We start from the raw sequence: 23,378 nt of genomic DNA on the forward strand, positions 1-23,378 counted from the left end.
CCATCCATCACTTTAACTAAGGCATTCGGCTTCCTTGAATAAGGGAACCTCCCGAGTTTAATGCTTTCGTGTTCTATGCTTTCGTGATTTCATCAGGTTCCCAGCTGTTCTAAACTTCCTGTGAAGGTGCAACAGAGGAGGTTAAGGCAGTGCCAGATTAATGGCAGGACGGAGAGGATGGGCGGTGTATATACACACACACACATTCACTGATAGTGTATTATGTAGGTCAATTCAATAGAGTCAAAGGAAAACCAAATAATATCTGCACAGTTAATGGAAACTTCAGTATTTGCTTGTCTGAAACCAGGTACTGGAATCTTCTCTGAGAGCATCACAATTCACTCCACCAAGGGTTACTAGAGCTGAAATGATACCCAAATGCACCAGAGAAAAGGCCACACCTTTAATTTAAAAAATAAAATGGATTACCGATCCTTTCATCAATAATTTTTTTTAAAAGGATTCAATATATAACCTCCTTGGAACTAGTTGGAATCTGCAGTCATACCCAGGGGCGCCGAGAGATTGGGGTATGGGTACTAATTACGCGGGTCCAGGCTTGTTGCAGGGGCCCGATGGGGACCTGAGTTCACCGCCTCCCCCCTCCCTCATACTTGTCAGTAGCCTCTCTCCCCAGCCCAGCACATGCTGCTGTGTGCTGGGCTGCAGTGTGGCCAGGGAGGCTGCTACCACTGAGCAGCAGCAGCAGTCTCCACTGCCTGTGTGGTGGTGGGGGGGATCGATCACACTGATCATGTCCTCCCCACTGGATGTGCCCCTGGCTGAGTGGCTCACAGCAATCCCTGTTCAGCACGGGTTGCAAATACCTTTTTATCTAGTTTTTGTTTTATGCCTCCTGCGATTGGGTCACGCCGCTGAAAAGTACCAAGGCCCAGACCAGCTCTCTATGAGCCTGGTCACACCTGACCTGTTGACCACATGCAAGCACACGTCAGAAGTTTGAGGCTCCTTGGAGGGATCATAATGCAACAGTATCCTGACGTGTTTCATTGTGTATACAACTTCCTCAGGTATGTCGACATCCAACTAATAAATTGATGAATGCTTTAATGCTTATTTTTATTGATGTAAGGATGTTTTAAAAACAATTTTTTATTGTTGTAAGGATGCGGAAATATTACACTATCAGCGCCTCCTTCATTTATATTTGTATATGCTTATTTACAGATCCATCTGGCAGGATTTACCTAGAGGATCAGTGACTTTGTTATTTTGTTAATTGTGAATTATAATTTGTTCATTTGTATAATATATATATATATATATTTATATGTACTGCACATACATGCATATATTGTATATAACCTGTATATCTATTTCTAAGTACTGTATGTATATTTATCTATCTGTAATAAAAACACACAAACAAATATATATATTATATATATATATAGTAAACATATATACTATTTTAAAATGTATTAAGTTGCATTTTATATGTGAAAGTAAATATTCTCTATAATGATTAATAGTCCACAGTAAGCTGCAATGGATCTGTAAGATATGGCGTGCATCCTGAAGCACGTAGGTGGAAGTGGGTCAACAGTCTCAAGGGGAGGACATGCATAATCTATGACCTTTCATTTAACTTGTAAGAACTTACTCCAGAGACATAACAGGTGACATTACTTGTTCAATGGCTGACTGTCCTTAATACCAAACAGCTTTAATAAGCAGCTTCTGTGGAAGTACAAATCTCAGTATGACCTACCGGCCTATGGGCCTGCTTCTATGGGTCAAACACAGCGGTGATGTCGGATGCAGGGGGCAATTTTTCTCTTCTGCAAATGTGACTCTGTTGTACTGTGCATGCATCCAGATAGCGTACACATATACAGTTGTCATTGAGGCGCATGGGAGACACATGGTCTCAGAATTGTTTTGAAAATATATGTGGAGTGGCAAAGTGTGGATGGTCTGTTTTATGGTTGTGTTATTGGACTGTCGCAGGAGCGTGGCGAATAGTGGTTGCATACAGAGGCACATAATTGTTCATATAGGAGGCTGCATTCAGATGGAGGATCTGTACCTGTCTTCGGGAAGTTTCAGTGGTGTCCAAAGACGTAACAAGTGGTATTTTACAGTATACGGATGCTGTTCACAACTGCGATCGGCAATAGCGATTACGCACGCAGTCTCACTGCGAAGATATGCTAATGTCTGCGATCGCTATGCCATATGCAGCCTAACATAAGGACGCCCACCTCACCTTATACACATCCGTAATACTTAGCAAGACTGCAAAACAAGTGGTAACATTGCAGCCTCACACAAACTTGCACAAGGTCTGACCTTACTCAGGAATTGCTAACTTCGTCGCATACAGTGAGTACATAAGCTGTGTATGACATTGCAGTGGATAAATTATGCACGCCCATGCAACGGTGTCCAAACGCACTGGCACATCTGTGTTTCGCTGGCTACCCCCCCCATGTCACCACCCCCAAACAGTACTTCCTGTCAATCACTCTGCAATGGGTCTGTGTATTCACTGCGATTGCAATCCCGATCTCAGTGGAGTATACGCGCATGAGCACTGTGATGCGTACGCATGCAAAATCGGCCGATATGTGATCGCTGCTGAATCAGGCCCTCAGTCCTTGCACATCCATATACATATATGTACACCAGGGAAGGGCTTTGTAGTGGCATTTGCATAAAGTCCCTGATGCTGTGTCCATCTCAGGCCCTATATATTTGCTGTTTACAAATGTTGGACCACAACCCTATTTCACTTGTCATAATCATTTGCACAGGCTATGACCATGCAGGGTCATAGCCTGTGACATAAATCTATAAATTATTATTATTACCAGTTATTTATATAGCGCACACATATTCCGCAGCGCTTTACAGAGAATATTTGGCCATTCATGTCAGTCCCTGCCCCAGTGGAGCTTACACTCTATCTACAATCTATGTTCCCTACCACATGTACACACACACACAATTTTTGGGGGCCAATTAACCTCCCAGTATATATATTTTTGGAATGTGGGTGGAAACCGAAGCAAACACATACAAACTCCACACAGTTAGGGCCGTAGTGGGAATCAAACCCATGACCTCAGTGAAGTGAGGCAGTAATGCTAACCATTACACTGATTCAGAGATGGTTGGTAATGCAGCCTTGCTCGAAGCCACTCTTTCAATAGCGTACCAGGAATGTGCAGATGCTAATCTCAGCTTTCCCTTTGTGCTCCACGGTACGATAGAGAGTACAAGCGGTGAGACTTTCAGGCTGCATGGACTGTGCATTTGTGATGGAGACTGTAAACTCTCCAACATTGATGCAACATTGGTCGCACCATCGACATTTGTGGTAGCCTAGGGTCTACTCTAGCTACTCTCATCAAATCCAACTAAACAAGGCCTCTAAACCAGTGGATTTGCGATTGGGAATGCAGCAGCATTTCCAGACACGCCCATGACCAGCGGCAGCGCCTACCCTCTTAGAGGAGGGGGGCTGCTGCCGCCGAGAAGACAACTGGCCGGGTCCCGGCACTGGAAAACTTATGTGACAGGCGCTGGGACCAGGGCATGCGCAGTAGCGGCGGGGAGCCACGCATTCGCATTTTCACAAGCTTCCAAAGGGCTGCATTGTCTGCAGCCCCTAGGAGCCGGGTAGGGCTGGCTAAAAGACAGAATAGCAGCTTCCCTCTGAAAGCCGCTCTCTGCAGTCCCAGGGGGAGGAGACAACTCCCCCTGAGACTGTCTGTTTTGTATCTGACTGGCATATGGCTCTTCCAATAGGAAGCCACTGCTAGTTACAGTGTAGAGACTAGTGCAGTCACGGACTGCACTGAGTACACTGAGGTGGCGGATTTTACTGGGGGGGCTGCAGCCTCGCAGCCCCTAGGCAAAATCCGCCGCGCCTATGACACTCCAATAACACGACCATGAAACAGCCAATTTTTGCAATCACTTTAGGTCACCACCCAGTCTCCACCGTGAAATACTCAGGGATCGCAAACCCCTTCTCAACTATTAGCGATGCCATAAGCAATTGCGAATGGCATAGGACACTTGGGTAGGTGCATTCGCAGCAGGGTTGTTACTAGGAATGTGCAATTGGTGTGGCCTCACAGAGCGCAGAGCCCTGTGAGCGGCACTGCTGCTCACCCACGGTCCTTGCATCTGGCTAGCAGGGTGTCTGTAACGGCCTGAATCTCTGCAGCAGTGCCACCTGGAGCATCCTTAGGAAGCTTCAGGCGTGCACTCCACTTCCATTACAGCCCCCAGGAGCATCCTGAGGATGCTCTGAGCATGGCTGTGATTACAAGCAATTGTGGCCCCGCCTGCTCCATGTGACATCATGTAGAGTGCAGTAGCAAAACATTAATGACCATAATAGGATATTAGTTTATGTGCACTTATTAATTTATTTCCACTATAAAATGCATTTAGATGGCACCAGTCCTACCCATTATAAGTTGCACAAATGTTCTTAACTCCTACTCACTCTGACAGCACTAACCATTTTATGCATCAACAGAGCTGAGAGCCAGGCATAAAGTATAAATAATAAAGAATAAGCCTGCCAGGCGTCCACGCTCTCACACTACTGTATTATGTATTATTGCATTGAATGTATGTATTTAAAAGTAGTATTTTAGATTCTCAAATGCTGCCAAGTGTGTTCTATAGGCAAAGTTAGATTCTTCCATAGATTTGTTTAAAGGCCCTCATTCAGACTCGGTCGCAAGCACCGATGTGCTCGCAACCGGGTCGATAGTTAGCCCTGCGCACGCACAGCGGCCGCACTGCGCGTGCGCAAGCCCCGGAGCAAGAGAGAAACTCTCTCGCTCTGGAGCTCTCTACAAAAGGGGCGGCTGTCGATGTTGATTGCCAGCTCGCCCCGTTTTGTAGGCAGGCCGGGGGGGTGGCTTCCAAAACGGAGGCGTTCCCTAAGGAACGCCTACCATTTTGTGGGCGGTGGCACTGACATCAGTGATGTCAGTGGGGAGTTTCCTGCTCTTTCAGAGCAGGAAGCTCCCTGGGGCTTGCAGCTGCCGAGACCCAACCTTAGGGTCTCGTCGCAAGCCCCGATGGTCGCGATGGTGTTCACCATCGTGACCATCAACCTGGTCGGTCGCTAAGCTGTGGATGGTAACCCACAGCTTACATAACGACCAGGAGGCCGCACTTCAAAAATGAAGCGACTGCCCTCATTCAGAACGAGCGCTCGCTTCTTGCGAGCGCCTCTGAATGAGGGCCTATATCCACATGGGCTTATCAGGACCCACTGCCCCAGAGAGACCCAGAGGAGTTGTGACTGATGCTTACCAAATGCTTTGTAGGGCATTCTCTGTTAGCAGATGGCCAGAAGTGCTGGTTAGTTGTGGAACCATTTTTAGCCAAAAAGACACTTATCGGTCACTATGGTATTTGATATGTATTTAGGTGAATTGTCCTTTACAGTCAAACAAACAAGTGCCTTTTGTTCTTCTGCAGTTCTGCCAGGCTTCTTGGAGCTCCTCTCCACTAGATGCAAACAAATTTGGGGAAGTTCCATGGCCACTCTCCATTCAGCAGGTACCTAACACAATAGGGAAAAGTCAGCTGGGTTCCTCCTCACCAATGGAACACCACTGTGGGAACAGAAAAGGTCTTAATGGAAAAAGCTCAGATGGGCAATCCCCATTCTACCATCTACTTTGTGTATGCTGGCTGGGAGTCACTATATCTGTTGGATTGGTCCAGGGTCGTGCCCATGCATATCATAACCTTCGTAGATCTTGCATCTTTGTAAACTTGCCAAAATTTAAAGGTCATTGAGCTACTTGGTCTTGCCCACCCGGCAGAGAAGAGAAGAAGGTGTGACTTGGTGACAGGGAGAATACTGCTTAAACTGTGATTATAGCCCCTTTAGGTTAGAGAATTGCAGCATGCTCTCCAGAGGCGTAACTAGGGGGTTTGGCGCCCAGGGCAAAGGAATAAATGGCGCCCCCCCTATCAGTGCCAGGGGCCTAATTACCCCACAGTCTTAGTGCCCCCATAGTAATGCACTTTTAGTGCCATTATAGTAATGCCCCTGTAGTGCCCTTATAGTAATGCCACTATAGTGCCCATATGGTAATGGCCCTGTAGTCCCCTTATAGTAATGCCACTATAGTGCCTTTATAGTAATGCCCCTGTAGTGCCCTTATAGTAGTGCCCCTGTAGTGCCGCTTTTTACACACACACACAAAAAAAACCCCAATACTTACCTTAAACCCCGCTCCTGCGTCCACCGCCATCCAGTCTGCCCGGCTGCTCCTCGGAACTATGGGAGAGACGTCATGAGTCATGACGTCTCTCCCATAGTGCCCGTGGGGAGAGCCGGAAGCTGGAGTTCAGGAGAGAACTCCACGCTCCGGCTACCTCGGCGATGCAGGGAAGGAGCCAGGCACCCGCTGGTAATAAAATCTCAGCGGGCCTTCGGCTTGGAGCCTCCCTGCGGCGCCGGGCTGGAGGACACTGGCGCCGAGTGCAGCAACGCACCTGATGCACGTGCACCTCCAGCCCCCCCTAGTTGCGGCCCTGGTCAGAGAAATATAACCTGAGTTATCCATGTGTGTTCTGAATGCCACATTCATACAGATCGTCTGTACGTAGCATGGATTAGGCGCAGGGCCGTAACTAGATTTTTTTGGTGCCCTTTTCCAGAAAGAGCATTGGCGGCCCCCTATTTTTAAAATAGGGACAAAAAAGGGATGTGGTCCCATGGGGAAAGGCCTGTACGATGATAAAGGGGTACCAATCCCGTTGTACCACTGTTATCCAGGTGTGAATACAAAGGCTGCAGTGGTGATACACAATAATTATGCAGTATAACTCACCAGTTCTAGATGTAGGAGAGCGCTGGTGAAGCTGCACCTGCACTGCAGTAGGATTTGTCTATCAGAACAGCCGTGCCCAAGCCTGGAGCCAGCAGTGTAGATCACCAACTGAAGATATAGAAAGAGTGCTGTTTGTAGTATTTATGCAGCAAATATCAGCAGCGGGGAGATCCGTGAATGTACCCTGTGTCAGCAGCTGAAATAATTGGCAAGGGTTTTTGAGGTGTACTGGTAACACCTGGGTCGGAAATCGGTGGCTGTGTTCAGGGCTGCCATCAGAAATAGTGGGGTACGTAGCTCCATGTGTAGAGTGTCTGACTGCTATGTGAGAGGTGGTAGGTTTGAGTCCCTGGTAAGACAGTATTTTGAAAAGTGTGTGTTAAATAAAAGAGAATGTGACGGAAGGTGCTTGGAGTTTGCCAGAAGGAGGGGTAGTCAGCCAGGAAGGAGATAGGCATGGCCAGGAAATGCCGGGGATAAAAGTAGTGGAAGTTATAAGTGAGAATTATTATAAACAGAAAATTGACAGGCCCGAACAGCGCCCCCTGCCCTGCAGTTCCCTGTGCCATGGCACATGTCGCACCACCCTAGTTACGACCCTGGATAGGTGTAAGTAAGGATAATAACCGTATAGATGCATATGTATTAGGAATTGCATGGAGCCACATTAGCATTCTGTTTTCAATTCATTCATGCTCCGTTCATAGCGGGCAGCCAGAGATGCATTTGCATTACATACGACTCAGAATCGGTACATAAGTGCACCTGAAGAAGTAAATTTAAGGTGCGATATCCCAGCAGTGGGAGTAATATCTAATGTACTCACTGTATAAATGAGAGGTAAAGAGAAGGTGTATTGGACAGTTTTTTTGCATTATTTATACATAGTACATAGTTAGAGAAGTGAACTGACCTGGTTTGTCAATCTCAAGCTAGCAGTCTCTAATGCACATTCCATCTCTTATAAAATTAATAAAAGAAACTGTTTATATTGACATAAATAATGCAGTTACCCAGGGGATTCTGCATAGCAACTACAGATATTTCCCATACAGATCACACAATGCAGCAAGCACAGTCAAGGACATTAGATTTGTCTGTTGAACGCAAAACATAGAGATGTATAGAGCCAGACATATTCTAAATGAGAGAGAAGCATGTTTCCAGTTTTTGATGTACTTCATTGTATGTTGTGACCCTAATGATTGCGTGTTACCCAGGCAGGAGTGTAACATTATATATATGAGGAAGAATTATGCGGAAGATTTAATGGATGTGGGGCAGTCTTAGTTTCCAGCTTTGCCTGGAAATTCTCAATGTGACAAGGGTATTATATTTATTATTACCTGTTAACTGAGGAACATAGCCAGAATCAAGCACTTAATTCCCTTAGAAGATCTGCCTAAAGTCATACATGCATTTATATCATCACGCCTAGACTACTGCAACGCCCTCTACCTCGGTCTCCCAGCAAAAGAATTGCACCACTTGCAGATGGTACAAAACGCAGCTGCCAGGCTATTAACCAACCAGCCACGTTCCAACCACATAACACCCACTCTCTACTCCCTTCGCTGGCTGCCTGTCAGATGGCGAATTGTTTTCAAGATTGGCTTACTAACTTACAAAGCCCTACATGACCATGGCCCAGGGTACCTGAAGCAGCTTCTGATTCCTTACCGTCCCTATCGATTACTGCGATCCGTTGACAAAGGACTATTAACAGTACCTAGAATCTCATGGAATTCGTCTGGGGGTCGAGCTTTCAGTTTTGTGGCTCCAACCTTTTGGAACTCACTTCCTCGCACAGTTCATGAAGTCACCACTCTAGAATCCTTCAACAATAGTCTCAAGACTTATCTCTTCACCCAAGCATTTCACTAATGTCCCTTGTTTAAGCTAATTTTGTATTTTGTACTGTAAATGTAAAGCACTTTGAGTCCTTTAGGAGAAAAGCGCTATATAAATAAAATTATTATTATTATAATTATTATTAACTACACAATGAAGGCAGTTATTTTACATATTCTCCTCACTTGCAGAGCTTAAATGGGGCATGATCTCACAATTATGGGGCACGATTTGTGCAGATCTGGGCGTGAGCTGTGCACGTCATGGAAGGCTTGCTTTTGTTATTTTTTTTGTTTTAACAATAGCTTTGTGGATGATGAACCAATCGATATTCAGCCTATGAAATTACCATTATTTGGGGTTGTTACAGAGTTTCCCAGTGAGTGTTTGCTGCTCTGCAGCGCCGGTCCGGCACTGTGGAGCAGCACTTTGGAATTTGCTGAGGGGTAAGTATATTTTAACTGTGGGTGCAGGGTGTGCGGTGTGGGCCCCCCTGGACCCAGGGGCCTGTGTGCACAGCACACCTTGCACCCATTATAAAGATGCCTATGCTGCAGCCAGTATGCTGTGGCAGTGCCACCCATGCTACAGAAAGGCACCCTGCAGTGCATACAGCTGCACAGAGTGTCTTCTAGAGGTTCCATCCACTGCCACACTTCTGGGTGCTGGCTGGACCCGCAGCCTATGCGCAAAATCATGATGTCATGGGCAAAGGGGGTGGGGCCAGAACAGGGCGCTTTAAAGCCCTGTTATGGCACTACTGCATATATACTGCCAACATATCCTCTCTGAACCAGTGCGCCCCCCAATGGAGGGCTGTGGATACTCATGAGGGAGAAAGGCTCTGGGGAATGGGAAAGAGAAGGCTCAGGCAAGCAGCGAAGGGCTGTGGGAATCAGGATGGAGAAGCCTCAGGCAAGCAGCGGAGGGCTGTGGGGCATCAGGACGGAGAAGGCGCAGATGGGCATCAAAGGGCTGTGGGGACCGGGAGGGAAAAGCCACAGGAGGGCAGCAGAGGGCTGCAGGGACCGGGAAGGAGAAGGCGCAGGCGGGCAGCTGAGGGCTGGGGACTCAGGAGGAGAAGACACAGGTGGGCAGTGGAGGGCTGTGGGGACTCGGGAAGGAGAAGGCGCAGGCAGGCAGCGGAGGGCTGTGGGGACTCGGGAAGGAGAAGGCGCAGGCAGGCAGCGGAGGGCTGTGGGGACTCGGGAAGGAGAAGGCGCAGGCAGGCAGCGGAGGGCTGTGGGGACTTTGGGAAGGAGAAGGAGCAGGCGGGCTGCAGAGGGCTGTGGGGACCGGGAAGGCGGTTAGAGTTTGAAGTGCAGTGGGGCAGAGCATCCAACTACTACTGCCCAGTCCCAAAACCTAGGCGGCAACTGCACTGCACCACTATGGGGTGGCGCTCCTGATTGGCCGCACTGGTTGAGTGGCCTTTGAGCCATTCCAGCTTTGAACTTAGCCTAGGGCCCCCATTTACTATATTAATGATCTCATTTGCAATGTGATCATGGCATGACAGTACCGCTCATGATCGCATTGCAGTATCTGATAATTTCGTCCAGATGTATCATCTGGAACAAGCAGGGACACGGACTCTGAAAGGAGCCCGTCCCTGCGATGTCTCTGGAAAGCTGCCGGCCAGTGCTGGGGCTACTGCACATTCGCAATCCCGCTGACTGGCGGCCATTGCCAGGGGAGGGTTTCGGGGTAAACCTCCACCGGCTGATTATGCGGTGTTAACTCATAGGCCACAGTGGCTAACACCATCTTCAGATGGCATTAGCTGAGGGGGCCTATATCGGGAATGCATCATATTAGGGATATTGGTAAATTTGGCAGCATCGCAGCCCTCATAGAAACCTATGGGGGATGCGGCTGCCAGCGGTAATGGAGGGATCACAGCTGGTATCGGAGATACCTGCTGCAGTCCCTCCTTAATACGTCAGGGGGATACTTAATATTTGAGGTAATTTTGGGGGACTTTACCTCAAATATTCAATGACAAATGGGCCCCTAAGTGAGAACACTTAAAACCCAGTTATCCCCCTTCCATTACAAATGGAGATGCCCCTAAGATGAATATGACTCTACGTCAAATATAGTTGTGTGTGTTTGGTTCCAGAGCATGTGCAGTGCTAAGACGTGCATTAGTGTATATGTTAACCATGCAACTATGCTTCAGCCCCATTATGCCCTTATGATATCACTGGTTCCTAATGAGTTTATAGGCTGCATTCTCATGAAACTTAGGGCCTGATTCAGACCCACTCGCGAGCGGCTGTCCGCTCGCAAGTGGGTCGATGTTCTGCACTGAGCATGCGCACGACGGAGGGAGCTCCATTGTGCGCATGCGCCAGACGCGACGAGCGAAGGACTTTCCTTCGATCATTGTGTCTGATCAAAGGGGGCGTGCTGTCGATGTTGATTGACAGCACGCCCCCTTTGGTGGGCGTGCCGGGGGCGTGCCTCCCTGACGGGGGCGTTCCTAAGGGAACGCCTACCGTCAGAAGCCGGCCCACTGACATCACTAGTGCTGATAGAGCCAAAATCACTTCGGGCCTTGCGGTTGAAAACCTCGACTGCAGGCTCCGGCTCGCAGTTTCGATGGTCGCGATGGTCAAGACCATCGCGGCCATCAAACTGCACGCTCGTATAGGCTGTGGGTGGTGACCCACAGCTCTACGAGCGTCCAGGAGGACGCTCCATAGTTATGGAGGACGGCCCTCATTCAGAGCGTGCGCTCTGCTCAGAGCGTACGGCTCTGAATGAGGGCCTTAGTTCAGCCCCAAAACATGGCTGCCTATACGTTGTGCAGGGAAAAAGTTCAGGATATCATTATGTAAATACGTTCTAACTTGACCCTTTGAAGGGATGTACTTCCGTAACATGCATAGAGCAATGATGAATTGTAAACTACTTGAACCATTCATATACAGTATTAGTTTACAGCAGTTTTGTGTAATGAAATTAATGAAAGCTGATTACTCATTGGTTGGTACAGTGTTGCCATGAGTATTCAATCGATTTATAAATATAGTAAAAAAGTTACATTTGAACAGACCAGTAAGTGGAAACATAAAAGTCAGAAAAAATGAGGTTCCCTACTCCTGACACTATATAATATATACACATTTCACACCAATTATGAGATCATGTAAAGTTGTGAATGGCTTTGTTAGGAACCTCTGTCTGGCCTTTCTTGTAGATTCTGGATGTTCTTTAAATTGTGGAAATGTTTTGCTATCTATAATAATGTGTCACTAGAAAATGGTAACTGTTCTATGGGGGTCATTCAGACCCACTCGCAAGCGGCAGTATGCTCGCAAGTGGGTCGATGGTCCCCACTGCGCATGCGCACGACGGAGGGAGCTCCATCGTGCACATGCGCGAGACCCGGACTGCGACAGCCAAGCTGTCACTCCGGGTCTCGCACCAAAGGGGGCGTGCTGTCGATGGTGACTGACAGCACGCCCCCTTTAGTGGGCATGCCGGGGGCGTGGCGGCCAGACGGAGGTGTTCCCATGGGAACGTCTACCGTCTGAAGCCGGCCCCACTGACATCACTAGTGATGTCAGTGGGAGTGATTTTGGCTCTGATAGAGCCAAAATCACTCCAGGGCTTGTGGCTGGGAAACCCTACAGCAGGGTTGCCGTCGCAAGTCCGATGGTCGCGATGGTCAAGACCATCGCGACCATCTTTTTGGACGCTCGTATATGCTGTGGGTGGTCACCCACAGCTATACGAGTGTCCAGGAGGACGCTCCATTTTAATGGAGGAGGGCCCTGATTCAGAGCGAGCACTCTGGTCAGAGCGAGTGGCTCTGAATCAGGGCCTATATTGGCAGGGTAGGCAAACCTAAGTTTTTATGGATTTCAGTAAATAAGTTCTACAGAGAGTATAGATCACAGCACACATCCCAATTGTTTATTTGAGGATTTGAATCACTACACATTAGCATAATAACCTTTTTTATGAACAATTTTGGGGGAAATTAAGATTTTTTTTCCTCTTTAGCATAACATTTGGCAAATATCTGTCCCTCCTGACACCAGTTCTCTCATATTTCAGTCAGGGCATAGATTTAGAATAAAGTAAAATGATTTCAGGCTGGGCAGAGGTACAGATGTGTGGGGAGCACAGAAAGGGTGAGCAGCTGTCGAAATATTATGAAAGCAGCAGGTGTGCAACCCAGAAAAAGATTCAGAAAGGTGATTTGGAATTTAAGGTGGAATATGGAGATGGGGCAGTAGTAGAAGGAGACAGAGTAGACTTGCAAGATACACATACAGGGCATTCAGGCTGCAGTGCCACATACACCAACATAATGCAGGTCTGTATGCAGATGAGGTGCTGTGAGCCTGCTGTCTGTTGCAAACACTATATCCATGTTCTGTGGCATAATAGCAAGGTAATGCCAATGCTGGTAAGTTGGGTGTACAGAGCTTTAGGAGGGTACAAAACTGAACCTCTTAACAGTAAGGATGTTAATCCCAATTTACCACCTAAGGGCTTATACTTGTGGGTGGCCTAACATCTGCCTATGGTACATTTTTATTTTATAGCTGCATTCATGAACCAGAGTGTGAACATACCTAAATTGTGATCAGTAGATCATAATGAGAAAAACATGTCCAATATTGGTTTAGTATATTTTATATTGCCTGGTGCACTCTGAACTCTCCTCATCTGTACAGAACAGGCATTAACATGACAAAATAAGCTGCAATAGTGCGACTGTTATCTTGCTACTGATACAATGCTGCAGCCTGTTTCCTGGCTTTTTTCCCTCTAATTAGTCTGTAAGGTCCAGATTTATCTACCTCTTAATGCATATTCAGTGACAACATATGAATGAATTTCCATCCAGTATAAATATGTACAGCTAGCAATCTTTACTTGTATCAGATGTAGATATGCATGCCGGAAGTGCGGAAGATGCTATCAGCCTTATCTAAATAACCATAGCCAGGCATAATTGAACAATACAGAGTGTATATTACATCTAGAGAATATTTTAGGAGCGATTTACATCCAAAAGATAAACATTAATGTTTGGGATAAATGTGGGAAAATGTAACTCAAGGTTTTTTATTTTTATAAAACCACTAAAACACTTAAGTCAAATAAATCTAAATAAGCTATTATTAGTAATACTTTTATTTATATTGCATAAAGCAATGCTATACAATCAGAGATAACTAACTAAACGTACCATGATTAACAATATACAGATGTGTCCTGATATATGTTTGCCACTGCTGCAACCTGCCGCAGCACACATGCCGCGAGCCGCGCGCCCGCTAATGGGCGATTGCATCTTGTTCACTCCCACGATCCATAGGATTGCATGGTATGAATGCTGCCATGGCCTGGCGTATTCTATTGTATGCTGGTGCGGCAAGTAGCATGCCGCAATGTGAGTGCAGGATTCCTGCATCAGCGGCAAAGATAGAGCTGGACACATCTGTAGTAACAAACAATGTAATGGAAGTTGAAAGGGAACTTCTCACTAGAATTTATAATCTCATCTAGCCTCCAAACAATCTCCAACCTGTACCACAATGAAAAGACTCTCAGGAGTATATTTACTAAAGTGCGGGTTTGCAAAAGTGGAGATTTTGCCCATAGCAACCAATCAGATTCTAGCTATCATTTTCTAGATAATATTAGTTAAATGATAAGTAGAATCTGATTGGTTTCTTTGGGCAACATCTCCACTCTTGTAAACCTGCACTTTAGGAAATATACCCTCAGTGTTGAAATCATTTTAATTATCTAAGTGTCTGGATAATGTTGGAATTAGTCAGTGTATAGCATAATCCATCCAAACTGCATGTACTGTACTGTACATAAATAAAATATTATTTGAATAAGTTATCCCTTTGTTACACTCTTTATCCACTTGTTAAAAGCAGAATCAACCAAGGAGTCAATTTCAGGTCATCTCCTGGTGGTTAATGGGGGTGCTGAGTTCTCAGTTATGCTGAGTTGAAGGCTAAAATCAGCTTTCAGTCCCAGCACAGCCCCAGGGTCCAGGGAGCTACAGCTGGATGAGAGACGAGAAATAATCGGCTCGTATTAAACCAACAACCTCAGGGAAGTGAGGACTTTAATGCACAACTAAGAGAGAGGAGAAAAGCAGAGTACTTCATTAAACCTGTACATGGAGCCCCCAGTCCAACACAGGAAGATCAGAAATGAGAAAGGGGTCAGACAGGAAAACAAGCACAAGACATAGAACAAACTACAAACATTAACTGTTTACTGATCTATCACAGTAACATATATATGGTATATGTAACATATATATACCCTGCAGGAGTCAGGCAATAACGTATTCCGAGCACTAGAATTACTTAAACCCTTTTTAGTTTTCACACCTTAAAATAGCAGGTATTAATGTGGGGGGATCACTAACCCCAACCATTCTATCTGTCCTAATTACTCAATGTGAGCAGTGGCGTAAGTTCATCCCAGACGCCCGGAGGCAAGTTATCATTAAGTGCCCCCCTATCCACAATATTTACAGCCCTAAGTGGAATGAATATATTGTGGGTGATGGAGGAGGTGCCCCTTCAGTGCTGGCGCCCGGCGACAGGCACCTCCATTGTCTCCCATGTTTCTACCCCTGAATGTGAGCATTAGACTATGTTGTTTGCTATTGGCTGGCATCACTAAACAGCTTCCATTCACTTTATAGCATCTATAATCAGTAGTGAATGTCCAATTAGGAATGTGAGGCACATGCCTAGGGGCGCACTTGCTGGGGGGGGGGCAACACTTGGATACTTGTTTTTTACCTGTCATTACCAAATTTATCAGTAACTAGAAAATATTTACACTATACCATACACCATATTGAGTCGAGTGTGGATGGGCAGGATATGCATGGACCGCCCCTGTAATCTGTTCTACTTAGTAAATATGTATACATAATTTAAAATAAAATGAAATGTCATAGCTCATGGCTTAATTTGGTATTATATTACTAGTAAAGGGAGCCAGCATATGCTGGGTCACCTCAGTCTGACTCCCACTCCCGGCTTCCACTGCGCAAGCATCTAGGAGACGGGATATTATTATATAGATATTAAGCTGCCAATCGCCAAATGAGGCCTTATAACCAAACAATGAGAGTAATAAAATTGGGCATGCCCATTAATATAGTACCTAGGGCCACCCTGACCCCTACATCTACCACTGTCTATAATGTTGGATAAATGATAAGTGCCCTAGCCGTAAAGTATTCATCCATACCATGTCTTTACTATATATAATCTCCCATTCACAGAACATGGTCTATTCTAGTTAATACCTTGCATGCTGCATCTGAGATGTAATTATTATACATAATCCCCGTTTGTTGAAATATGTTTATTTTTATTCCCCACCTCTGGGTGATGACACATTGTCTACTCAATATTCTGCTTTATCCCATAGGAAGACAACCTGGCTTCGACTCTTTTGACTGGCAAGCCATGCTTGGATTTGTAGTTCCACCACAGCTGGAGAGCCACAGGTTATCTGTGTCTGATATATCCAGTACAGTACCCCATCTCAGCGCAGGGATTTCTCTGTCGCACATGAGAAATCATTTAATAAATCAAATACTAAACCATCAGCTATTGGCGTTACTTAAGTGTTCACAATACTATTTATGTTCCATCTGTTACTCATACAGATTAAATTCAGTGTGTCCTGTATTTTCACCCATTGCACACGTGTATCAAAGCACAGTCTTTCTTTTTTTTAAATAAAAGGCAATTATATTAATAAACCAGCCGCAATTTTGCTCCAGCTTTCCGCTCTTTTTCTAATCTATAAATTCATGATTTAGTCAAGTGACTCACTCTACTGTAATAAACATGTTTTATTGTTTGACTCTTTGTATCTGACTACTACTCAATGTCCTATATCCTGTATACAGTATATCCTATACTAGTTCTTGCTGCATCTGCCAGACGCCTTCCCCCTGACCAGAGACTACTTTGGAGCTGTCCGCGGTGCTGTTGGATGGCAGCATTGCTAAAAGCGTACCCATAGCAAAGAAGTCTCCCTAATATAAGTGATCCGTGATGTTAGAATGCATTGGGATCAGCAGTAATTAATATGCAGACATAAAACCTGTATTTGTGTACTGGCACAATGTGCATAAAATCACTTTAATTTTGCAAAGCTATCATCTCCATCTAATGTAACTTTACATATCCTCTATGTGGAGGATCACAGCTATAACTTATGCCCCTATTTGAGTGCAGTCCGATCTGCGCCGTCTGCTGCTGTCAGCATCCTGGCAAAGCGCTGCCTGCAAGAATATATCGGAATTTAAACTTGTCAGGAAGAAGGTAAACCAAGACTTACCTGGAGAGACGGACAGGCATAGGGAAAACAGCAGGGACACTCTTAAACTCATGGTGCCAAGTAAATGAGCAAGGATCTTCCTCAGGGAAAGAGCGTTGTTCTTATCACCCCCACGCAGTCTCATATTCTGTCTCTCTGGACTGTCTCTTCCTCAGGTGCCATCACCTGCTCCACTCACACCAGGCACCGTGTAATAGGAAATGCTGGGATCTGACCCCTGCCTCCATCTGCTGATGTTACCTGAGCCTCCCTGCCCCCTGAAGAATTCTCATCTCACACTCTAACCCAGATGTGTCCTCTTAGTTGATGTGGCTGATGGGTTTCAAGGCTGGGTGCCTGTGCTCACTCCCAGATGCTCTCACTTGTGTTGTGAGCTGTGGCTGCTCTTGGCAAGGAAGGGGCAGTGTTATTCTAAGACTGCCCACCTCGGGCACTGAGTGGGGAGAGGTGTGTAGGGCTCTATCTTACGTGAGGTGTTATGAGACACAAATACCAAGAGGCAAAGATTCATAATCCTCACAAATGTCTCTTGTGGATTACGAACAGCTCATCCCACACCAAACATACTCATATTATTTATAATGAAAGTACACCAGGTCTAATTACATTAGGACTATGCTGAATGGACACTGTGATTGCATTAGATCTTTATTAAAGATTATGGTCACCCCCCAGCAGTTAGATAACAGGCTGATTGCTTTATAATGCAGGACACATGCACTATTATTACAGCATGCAAACAGACATGACAGTCATTGCTGGAGGAAGTGGTACACAAACAGGTTAGGAGCAGTTTATTAGAGAGCACTTAATGAGATGATCAGACTGACTGCCTATGTATAATTTATGTTGAGGAATGAAAATATTTCAAATGGATAAAGTTATCCACTGCATGTAAATTAATATTTTGCAGAAAATACATTTAAGAGCTTCGTGATTTGTATAACATAACAGAGTTGCAAATTCCTCCATAGCTTTTATCCCTGAGAGTGTCAGTATGTTACTTTTCTCTATGTGTGATACAATGGAAATATGTCATATTTATAATAGTAGTTTAAACACAGAGAAGCCCCGGAATGGGTAAATATCACCAGATAAGCCATGACTGCAGCACAAGGTTCTTGTCGATACACAATGGAGGTATTCAATTAGCTGCGGGGTTTACCCCGTGGCTAATTGTCACTATTCAATGAGCGGGGATTACTCAGTGCTATAGTCCCCATAGTTGGACTGAATCTCGCAGCTCATGGAGGTAAAGTTCGCGGAAAAAACACCAAATCAGGCACGTGTGCGGGGAAAAAACCCATTCATTCAGCATTTTCCGCGGAATCTGTTTCCGCACGTGTCACGATTTTTCGGTACAGGAAATAGGCTATTTAATTGAATAGCCTTTCCCCATGGCCGGCAGTTAGTCACGGGGTAAACCCCACAGCTAATTGAATACCTCACAATGAGTGAAACAGCGTTTTTTTTAAACCTGTTGTGGTGTCATGTGATTGCTTATGTATTATACTCTGTCTGGTTTTACACTGCCACACACATAATTAGGTAGAAGATATATTTTGCATTTTGTGGCTCTGAATGGTGATTTTATACATAACCAACAAGGCCACATTTTGTGCATACCTGAGTATATAAATAATATGTATTATCCACATAACATATATTAAAGAAATGTCAATATATTGAGAAAGAAGTAATTTCCACTTTTGCGGCAAATCAATTTTTTCACTAAGCACAAGCATAGCTATATCAATTATTGTGGTACCTAGGGGTAAATGTACTAAAAGTGGGTTTGCTGTCAGTTTCAAAATCGTTGGACACCGACTGCTAATGAAGGAGTGTTGCTGTATAAACTATGCAGATTTATCATCCAACGGGTTTCAGCTTTACTTGAAATCCGATGGCAATGTCTGTAATTTTTTTGCAGTTCTAAATGCCATCGGTTTTGATCTTTCAGTTCAAAATTCGGTGGCATATAGAAATTAAAACACGACAGCAAACCTATCCAAAAAGAAGCACTGCACAGATCACTATGATCTGTGCAGGCTTCTTCACTATCCAAAGTAAACAAAAAGGTTAAAAAAACAACTGCGTGGACCTCCCTCTAAATCTATAATTAGCCCCGGACCTCTCAGCCTGCTCTGGTACAGGAAAATTGAGGTAAAAATTGAAAAAAAACCCCAGCCCCGGGCTGAACCAGCTGGGAGGATTACACTATAGCAGAGAGACACACAGCATGAGGTCCCCCAGCCATAATGTTAAACCAACCCCAAACGTGGCAGCCCAGTGCTGGAAATCCTCGGAAAGTCAGGACCACAAAAATAAAATGGGGACCAATCGGCTGTTCCCCGCATCCCTGGAGGCAATAGATGCAGGGTTACTGTGGTAAAAATAGAAAGTAACATTGTTCTTTACAGAGGAACTAGGAAGCCTGCCCCGGCGTGCAGGCACTGGTGGAACAAGTGCCAGCATATACAGTAAATGAGAGCACTGATATCTCAACTATAAATTTGTGCAATGTATAAAGTAAATGTGACCTCCCAAAAATATGTGGTTGCAATGACTTGGGTGTAGATTAAAAGATCTACGGTAATTAGATAGACAGTCAAAAGATCGAAACCAACAGGTAGACAGGCAATAGGCGAATAGGTACAAAAAGTCGACACAAAAGGTCTATATAGATGAAAATTGAAAGGTACAAAAGGTCGACATGATCAAAAGTTTAACATTGGAATGGTCGATACTTTTTTTTAATCCTAATCATCACCCTAAACCTAACCCTCCCTCCTGGTGCCTAACCCTAACAATCCCACCTAGTGCCTATCCCTAAACATCAGAATAAGTGCCTAACCTTAATCGTCCCTTCTACAGCCTAACCCTAACCCTCCAGTAAGTTCCTAACCCTAACAAACAAATAAAGCCATGCGTCGACCATTTTTGTGTTGACCATTCCAATGTCGACCTTTTGATCATGTCGACCTTTTGAATATGTTGATCTGCATCCATGTTGACATTTTGTATGGTGACCTTTTGTACCTGTTGACCTTTTGTACCTGTCGACCTATTGCCTGTCTACCAGTTGGTGTCCATCTAGACACTGCCAACCTTTTTATTGTAGATCTATTGATTGGAACCCCAATGACATACACAACATGTATACGTTATAGCTCTTTTCATGAATAATTGATGAAAGTGACCAATCGCTATGAAATAGGAGAAGTGACGCTGTCCCTATCTTACCTTACCATGAGCTTGTGTTGCTTATCATGCCAGTATCAGCAGTGCAGAGTGGATACGTGGATGCCACAGCCGGACATGGTGTTCTCAGTGTGTGAAGGGAAAAGGCACGAATATCACCACCCACCAGCGCCCAATTGCAGATATCATTCGCAAGTGGGAGTTACTTCTATCAGCCACTGAAGGACTGGGGAACGCCTTTGGTGGTCTGCAGAACTTTGCTTGGGGCTGCAGGCATGAAAAGCAATGCAAGATCATGGTAGGGTAAGGTAGGGACAGTGGACCTCATTCAGAGTCGGTCAAAGCGGCCACACAGTCGTATGGGAAAAGGGGCCGGATATGCAAATGATTCCCTCGCAAGTTGCGTCCCTAAGTTCGGATCGGTAGCTGGCTGACCAAGGGGAGGAAGTGGCCGGATTTAAAAAAAATATGCCCCCTTCTCTTACGCATTGCACGTCATCTCCGGGCATATAAGGATTAATCGAGACCATCGGGAACCATCGGAACTGGTCGTAGAGCTTAAGGTTGACCATACCCTCTCTTAAGCTCTACGATCATGTCAGTGTAAAAACCTCCCATGTCACATGTGCCATGACGCTACTTTGTTAATTATGCACTCCCATAAACCATATGCGCACCCATAAAACGCCGTTCGCATAATTACGCACGCCTGCGTTCGGATCTCCACTCCCCCGTTTTCAAGCACCTTCCCCTGTTACCACCCACAAAAGCCTCAATCTGTCACTCAAACTACCGACCTGGCTGTGTTCAAGGAGAGAGAAATTTCTGATCATAGCGGCTAGTTTGCGCACACGCATTGCGAACTTTATGCATGCGCAGTATAGCGAACATCGGTGGCGTACGACCGTGCGGCCGCTTCGACCAACTCTGAATGAGTCTGTATCTTTTCTCCTATTTCATAGCGATTGATCACTTTCATCAAATCATTCACGAAAAGTGCTATAACATTGTTTTTATATGTTGTGTTTGCAATGCAACCAGATTGATATGTTTTTTGGGCCACATTTACTCTATATGTTACACGCCTATTTATATTTGGGGATGTAGTTATGTGACCGGTGGCTGCAAGGCCGAAGGTCACAATCCCGATGCCGGAATGCCGGCTAGGGATTTATGACAGGCATCAAGATACCGACGCCTGTCATAATCCCGAGGGGGGGGTTAGGTTTAGGCACTGGGACGGGAGGCTAGAGGTAGGCACTAGGAGGGGAGGTTAGGGTTAGGGGAAGGTTAGATGTACTTACCTCCGCTGTCGGGATTTTCAGCATTCGGCCAGCCGCTGTCTGGATTTGCGGCAATACAATCCTATTCCTATATTTGAGATTTTAGCGCTCTCATTTACTGTGTATTTATGAATCAATTTCCTATTGAGATTGGGAGCAGCTTTTTACATCACCTAGGGGTGCGCATTAATGATTAACGTGAATCACGTGCCAGCATGCCCATACATTAAGTGCCCTCTGGTAGCTGTAGTCCCACTATAAAGAAAATATTAAATAATGACAGGACACACGCACAGAATGTGTTAACCCTTTATTTAAAAAAACCCCACACACTTTATATTTACAAAGTCCATGAATGTGCTTGGTGCTCTTCTTTCCATGAAGTAGTTCAGTGGCCTTGGAAAAATAATAAACTGGTGTCCCAATCCCAAATGGCCGCACACTGTATTTACAGTCAGTGCAACTCGAAATTACAGTTCCCATGTCAGTCACTTGGCTAAGAACCGGATGGGTTCTATGGCAGCAGGCACTCTCAGCCAAAGAGTGTCGCGCTGCCATAGACACTGTCTGGCTCTTAGCCAATCAGCACCTCAGTATGACAGTGAACCATGTGGGAACTGTCACTTCGAGTCGCACTTTCTGAACAACAACATACATTCAGTACATGTCCGTTTGATCACATTACAGCCTATATGTAATGCTGTTTGTTCCCTGAGTGCCGCCGATTTGGTCTCGTTATATATACTAGCTGATAAACCTGGTTTCACCCAGGTAGACTTTCGATATTACTGTTTCTATTTCCATGTCACCACTCCAATAACATAAGAATCCTTCACCTCTATAGTAATGCATCACTGCTATAGTAATGCCAAGTACACACTAGACAATATCTCGTCCGGGGTGGCCGGATCAGACGAGATATCAAACAAATCGTTTAGTGTGTACCCTCAATGACACTGACGATGCGCATTCCTGTGCATTATCAGCAACATTGATGTTTGGACCTTCATGCAGATCCTGCGGGTGACATCGTTAGCGAACACCATGCTGGCATGCTGCCATGGCCTCCGCTGTTGCACCGTTGCTGCCGGCATCGGCAAGTGTGTGTGATGCACTGAAAGTTTGTAAAGTGCTGCACCACTAGCACCAGGTTCAGGTGTGTTCGGAATGTTTCAGTGACCGATTTTCCCTGTAGCTAAGATAGGACACACCGTGACAGAGAGGCAAGCCTGATATTCCCCTTTTGCAGACACAGTGACCAGTCAGAAAGGAAGGTGCAACGCAATTTTATTATTGCAAATAAATGAATTACAATTAATAGGAAATGTATACAGTCAGGTGCATAAATATTGGGACATTGACAGAATTTTCATATTTTGACCTCTATTCACCACCACAATGGCTTTGGAATGAAACAAACAAGATGTGCTTTAACTGCAGACTTTCAGATTTAATATTAGGGTAATTACATCCAAATCAGGTGAACGGTGTAGGAATTACAACGGTTTCTATATGTGCCTCCCACTTTTTAAGGGGCCAAAAGTAATGGGACTATCAACTCATTATCAATTAAGCAGGTAAAAGGTCTGGAGTTGATTCTAGGTGTGACATTTGCATTTGGAATCAGTTGCTGTCGACTCAGTCTATGGCTAACAGTCTATGCAGAGTAAATGGCCCAAGCTCAATAATGCACATGCAGGTTAGGCTGGTACTTGTAGTTCTCCAGCTGTAACGGCTAACAGTCTATGCAGAGTAAATGACCCAAGCTCAATAATGCACCTGCAGGTTAGGCTGGTACTTGTAGTTCTCCAGCTGTAATGGCTAACAGTCTATGCAG

General features: G+C 45.3%; 1 protein-coding gene across 1 annotated transcript in view; it reads right to left on the minus strand.

Moving 5' to 3' along the window:
- CHRNA4 (cholinergic receptor nicotinic alpha 4 subunit) overlaps positions 1 to 17,431 on the minus strand; it is a 72,727-nt gene extending 55,296 nt beyond the window's left edge. Inside the window, exon 1 of the mRNA XM_088442845.1 lies at positions 17,058 to 17,431. Coding sequence (XP_088298971.1) covers positions 17,058 to 17,181 — 124 coding nt within the window. The 5' untranslated portion in view covers positions 17,182 to 17,431. The remainder of the gene's footprint in view (positions 1 to 17,057) is intronic.
- Positions 17,432 to 23,378: the final 5,947 nt, after the last annotated feature.

The sequence above is a fragment of the Taudactylus pleione genome, unplaced genomic scaffold (genome assembly GCF_031769625.1).
Source record: "Taudactylus pleione unplaced genomic scaffold, aTauple2 ptg000018l, whole genome shotgun sequence".
NCBI lineage: Eukaryota > Metazoa > Chordata > Amphibia > Anura > Myobatrachidae > Taudactylus > Taudactylus pleione.